The sequence below is a fragment of the Genypterus blacodes genome, unplaced genomic scaffold, assembly GCF_046128005.1.
Source record: "Genypterus blacodes isolate CSIRO-AG114 ecotype Tasmania unplaced genomic scaffold, CSIRO-AGI_Gbla_v1 ptg000589l_1, whole genome shotgun sequence".
NCBI lineage: Eukaryota > Metazoa > Chordata > Actinopteri > Ophidiiformes > Ophidiidae > Genypterus > Genypterus blacodes.
Window position 1 is genome coordinate 125,001 of NW_027467319.1, and position 5,000 is coordinate 130,000.

General features: G+C 52.2%; 1 protein-coding gene across 4 annotated transcripts in view; it reads left to right on the top strand.

Annotated features, from left to right (window-relative positions):
- gpr158a (G protein-coupled receptor 158a) overlaps positions 1–5,000 on the top strand; it is a 34,016-nt gene that overhangs the window by 14,106 nt on the left and 14,910 nt on the right. The window contains exons 4-6 of one of the 4 annotated variants that reach the window (XM_076140401.1): positions 535–658; positions 1,606–1,805; positions 1,919–1,987. In XM_076140401.1, coding sequence (XP_075996516.1) covers positions 535–658; positions 1,606–1,805; positions 1,919–1,987 — 393 coding nt within the window. Of the gene's footprint in view, positions 1–534; positions 659–1,579; positions 1,806–1,918; positions 1,988–5,000 lie in introns of all 4 variants that reach the window. The other 3 variants (XM_076140400.1, XM_076140402.1, XM_076140403.1) reach the window with 3 other exon arrangements.

Consider the following 5,000-nt stretch of genomic DNA (forward strand, 5'->3'; position numbering starts at 1 on the left):
CCCTCTCTCTCTCTCGCTCTCTCTCTCTCTCTCTCTCTCTGTGTCTGTCTCTGTCTCTCTCTCTCTTTCTCTCTCTCTTTCTCTCTCTCTCTCTCTGTGTCTGTCTCTGTCTCTCTCTCTCTCTTTCTCTCTCTCTGTCTCCCTCTCTTTCTCTCTCTCTTTCTCTCTCTCTCTCTGTCTCTGTGTCTGTCTCTGTCTCTCTCTCTTTCTCTCTCTCTCTCTCTCTCTCTCTGTGTCTGTCTCTGTCTCTCTCTCTCTCTCTCTTTCTCTCTCTCTCTGTCTCTCTCTCTCTTTCTCTCTCTCTCTCTGTCTCTGTGTCTGTGTCTGTCTCTGTCTCTCTCTCTCGCTGTCTCTGTCTCTATGTCCCTCCCTCTCTCTCTCTCTCTCTCTCTCTCCCTCTCTCTCTCTCTCTTTTATCCCTGTTGTCGTTGACCCTCTGGGTTGTGTGTTAACATGCTGTAGTATGTTCTCTTAGCTCTCCCCATGATCATGATGTTGACCTGCTGTCTTGGCCGTGTGTTCTTGCCTTCCCAGTGTTTGCCCGTCCGTGGTCATGGGTTTGTCCTGGACAAGTACAAGTGCCACTGCAGGACAGGCTTCTACCACCCCAACAGAGTCGCCGCCAACGGCTTTAAACGTAAGTCCTTTCCTCACCGTCGTCATCCGGGACATTCACGTTCATGAGGAAGAGAGCTGGCAGAGGGACCCGGAGCCGCTCTGCTCTGCTTTGATCCCCTCTACATCTGCCCCTATGGATGCTGCTCTGTAAGTTAGCGGCAGAGGTTAGTTGTGCTTCCTGTGTCGGCCGGTCAGCTGCGGGAGCAACAACTCAGCAAGAATGAAGCCGAGGATGTGACTCATCGCCGTGGAGATAAGAGCTCTCTCTGAAGGCGCTGACGATGTGCAGAGTCACAGCTTTGAGAAATAGGCCAGTTTCCTTTTTAAAGGCGAAATCCCTGCAAATCTCTGAGACAATTACAGTTCAGCACAAAGCCTCACATGAGTCACACCCTCTTTATCTCCACAGCCATATGGACCTCCGGCCAACCAATCAGAGCTCCACCAGGGATTGTTTAGGCTCTTGAGCTATTTCTGTGCTCCTCTGGCGTCACAGCGGTTCTCCTGGTGACGTCAGGGGTTTGCAGCCCTTTGCTGACTCCTCCACAAAGTGAAAATAATATGAGAACTACAATCTGTGAGCTAAAGGGAAATTTAAGGATGTGCTGGATTAGAACCTGCAGGGCCGTTCTAACCCTTAGAACCCAACAGAGTTCCTGTCTGTGTAGAAGGTGATGGTGGTGAAGGTCGTGACTCCAAACTATTCCTTATTCCTCTCTCTTCTCAAAGAAAACACATGTTACAAGTTGTGTGTGTGTGCGTCATTATAGCATAACGAGTTTAACACATGAGCTTCACTTCTGTCTGTGTGATAACGACGATCACAGAAGAAGAAGAAGAAGAAGCAAAGGTTCATGACATTCACCATTAACCCCCCCAAGGAAGAGGAGATGTGTGTCTGTTGGTTTCCTGTGTGATTGAAAGCTGTTGCGTCCTCCGCAGGGACGGACAGGATGGACAGGACGGGGTGGACGGGGCAGGCGGCAGACGGCGGTCCCAACGCAGACGAGGCGTCTTCCAGCGACTGCCTGCCGTGCCAGCAGGGCTGCGCCTTCTGTAAGGACGACACGCCCTGTGTGGCACGAGAGGACGGCGCTCTGCGATTGGCCGTGCTGTCCTTCCAGTGCCTCTGCATGCTGGTGCTCTTCATCAGCATGGTCCTCATCTACCACTTCCGCAGGAACAAGGTAACTTCTAGGTTCACCTGGACTGACGGCCGGGCGCTCTCTCTCTCTGTCACGGACGGCTTTGTTAGCGTGTGTTAGTCCTGTGTTTACTTTGCTCTGCTCTTCCTCTGCAGAGCATCAGAGCTTCAGGTCTGGTCCTGCTGGAGGCCATCCTGTGTGGAGCTCTTCTTCTCTACTTTCCGGTAAGCCTGAGATACCTGCTCGTGTGTGTGTGTGTGTGTGTGTGTGTGTCATATGTTGAAACGATGACACGTCAGCTGATAGTGGTCTTGTTTCAATGATCAGAAAGGGAAGCTTCAGCTCTGATTTCATTGTAGGAAACCCAAAGGCCCAGCCAGGAGCAACCAGGAGCCTGCTGCTCTGTGCTCCACGTGGCGGCTAAGGCTCGTTACCCTGTAGTAGCGGCGGCGTGGAGCTCCGGGCTTAGCTGAGCCCAACGTAATCAAACCGACTGATTTATTGCCGACTAATCAATGCGATTAGCTTCACCGTCTGAAATGACATCATGAAAGGGATCTGGAGTGTGAGGATGAAGCTGGAGCAGAGCGGAGATCCAGGTGCTGTAGATCTTCCTCCTCCGATGCTAAAAATAGACGGAACCATGCGCCGAGCAAACACGTCCCTCTGGATCCAGAGCAGCCGCCATCAAACGCTCATGGAAAGATCACAATCGCTTGGGATTGTTCTGCGCTGTACTCAGATGGAATAAAGTGTGTGTGTGTGTGTGTGTGTGCGCGTGTGCGTGTGCGTGTGTGTGACAGGACAGATTGATCTCCACCCTGATGTGTTTCCACGTCTCCCCTGTGATTCCCACATGAGACGCATCACTCCCAATCTAAATATAGACCCGGAAATATTCAGCCGCCGCTGCTTCTGTTTTAAATTATGCTGCAGTTGTAGAGCAGCAGGAGATCCATCACAGCCGCTCTCTTTGCATTCCGCTCTGTGGAGGAATGCAGTTTCCCGTCCTGAGTGTGTCACATGCACTGAGTTCAGCCCCGGCTCCCAGTGAGGAGGAGGAGGAGGAAGGAGACGGGGCGAGGGCGAGGGCGAGGGCGAGGGCGACTCGTTGCAGCGTTGAAGTCGTCTCGGTGTGTAGATGTTCTTCTCCTCCTCTTCAGGTCTGCAGGTCTCTGAAGGACCCTGATGGATCCATGATCAGGTGTTAGAGCCTCTGAAGCTCCTCTACATGAAGCTCTTTGCTCATTGGGCATGAAGTGGACCTGCAGGCCTCTGCTGCCCCGTGTGGTGGGGAGTAGTTACTGTCTAAGCTGCTAACTGAGCTACCTTCTCTAGCTGGACGTCACGCTGTGTTCTCGCCCCCACGCATCATAACTAATGATGTTTGATTGATGTATATTTGTATACATATGATGCTAACGTCCCAGCAGCGCTACATCATCTCCAGCTTGTTCGGACTGTGATTGTTATGAATTCACTGCAGAAGCAAACACAGATTTTCTTTGAACTTAAACGGTTTGTAAGTAGCTTCAATGTAGCTAGCTACTCTTCCTTCCTGTGGTGGAGCTGTGACCGCTCAGTGAGACTCATAGTGCTGCAGTCTCCCAGTAGCTTATGCAAGCTACTTTTAGAGAGAGATTGAAGGAGCTCACACCTTCATGTCTCAGGACCAGAGTGGTGATGAGGAGGGGGGGGGGGGAGTGTGGGAGGGAAGTGGCGGCCGCCCGGTCCTGACCGTGCAGAGGCCGAGCTGGATGTAATTTACACCCGGCCCACCTCAGGGAGCAGCCGGAGGAGGAGGAGGAGGAGGAGGAGGAGAAGCCATTACCTCCCTGCAGAACAGAGGCCAGTGTCAGCTTTCATATCAGACTGAATCCATCGCTCCGCCGCCGCTGCACATTAGGAGCAGAAAAGACAGATGAAGACGAGATGATGAGCGGACGGCTGCTCCGTGTCCAAACAGTCTGCACTCGGTTGCGACGGGAGGATTTGTCGTCCTTCTGACAGTTTCAGCGTTTGGCTTTTGATTTCCTGCACTGCTGAGTCATAAATGATGTTTTTGGTTTTAATCTCAGTGAGTGCTCCAACGTTTGATGTTGATTTTCTGCCTGTCAGCTTCTGAATCTCAGAATAAGAATAAGTGTTCAATCACTTCAGCCTGGAGGACAAACGCCACACGGAGCTCAGCGACCAAGGGAACGCCGCTCGCTCCGTCTTGATGTAGCCCAGACTGAAGCGACACAAACACACATCTGATCCTAACCTCCATACAAACAGGAAGTTTCATTTAGGTGTTTTGTGCGTTTTATGTCACCGTGTGTGAGAGGACATTCTGGTCAGCCCGGCTCAGACCGGCCAATCAGAGCGCTGAGCTGCAGCCGCACCGGCATCAGATGCACCGTAGCCTTCTGACCCTGATGACAAACATGGCGTCTTGTTTGGCGTGATAAGGGGAACGTGGACCGAAAGACACGCTCAGTCACAGAGTGTGTGTGTGTGTGTGTGTGTGTTTGTGTGATGGTGAGGAGGAGGAGAGAAGGTGATCTTGTTCAAACAGCTTCTGGAACTTTCACTTTCGGGACTGGCGAGGACAGTAACGCATGCCCGCCTCATGACACAGCGCCCGGATTGGAGGCGGTGTCGTTCGGAGCACGCGGATCATTTTGTGCTCGACCGCTCCAGCTAATTAGTGAATGCTGCAGGGAGGAGAGGGGGATGTGAACCAAATTACCGTGTAAAAAATAAATAAAGTGGGCGGATTCTTTTCTTAGAACCATGCAGTTAGCAGAAGGAGCGCCGCCGTGTAATTAACTCCTAATGTGTAGACAATCAAAATGCAAATGTGTGTGTGCGGGGGGTGGAGGAGGAAGAAGGCTGGAGGGATGGAGCCCCGCCCCCGTGAAGGTCAGGGGCCCGCCGGGTATCGACCTCACAGGATGTCAGACTTCTCCCTCAGCACCGTGAAATGAGTTTACCACACAGACGCCACGCTCCTCCGCTCTGATCCTCCGCCACCTGGAACGCCACCCAGCACGCCAGGAACTTCTACAGCGGAAGTTTTGTTGGTGGCTCAATTCTTCATTTGGTCCAAACTGGCTCTCAGTGTGTAGATGTTCTCCTCCTCTCCTGCTCTGCAGGTCTCTAATGGACCCTCATGGATCCATGTTGTTTCTTCTTCTGCAGCACAAAGAGAGAAGCTCTGCCCTCCACAATAAAAGCTCAACATATCGCCTG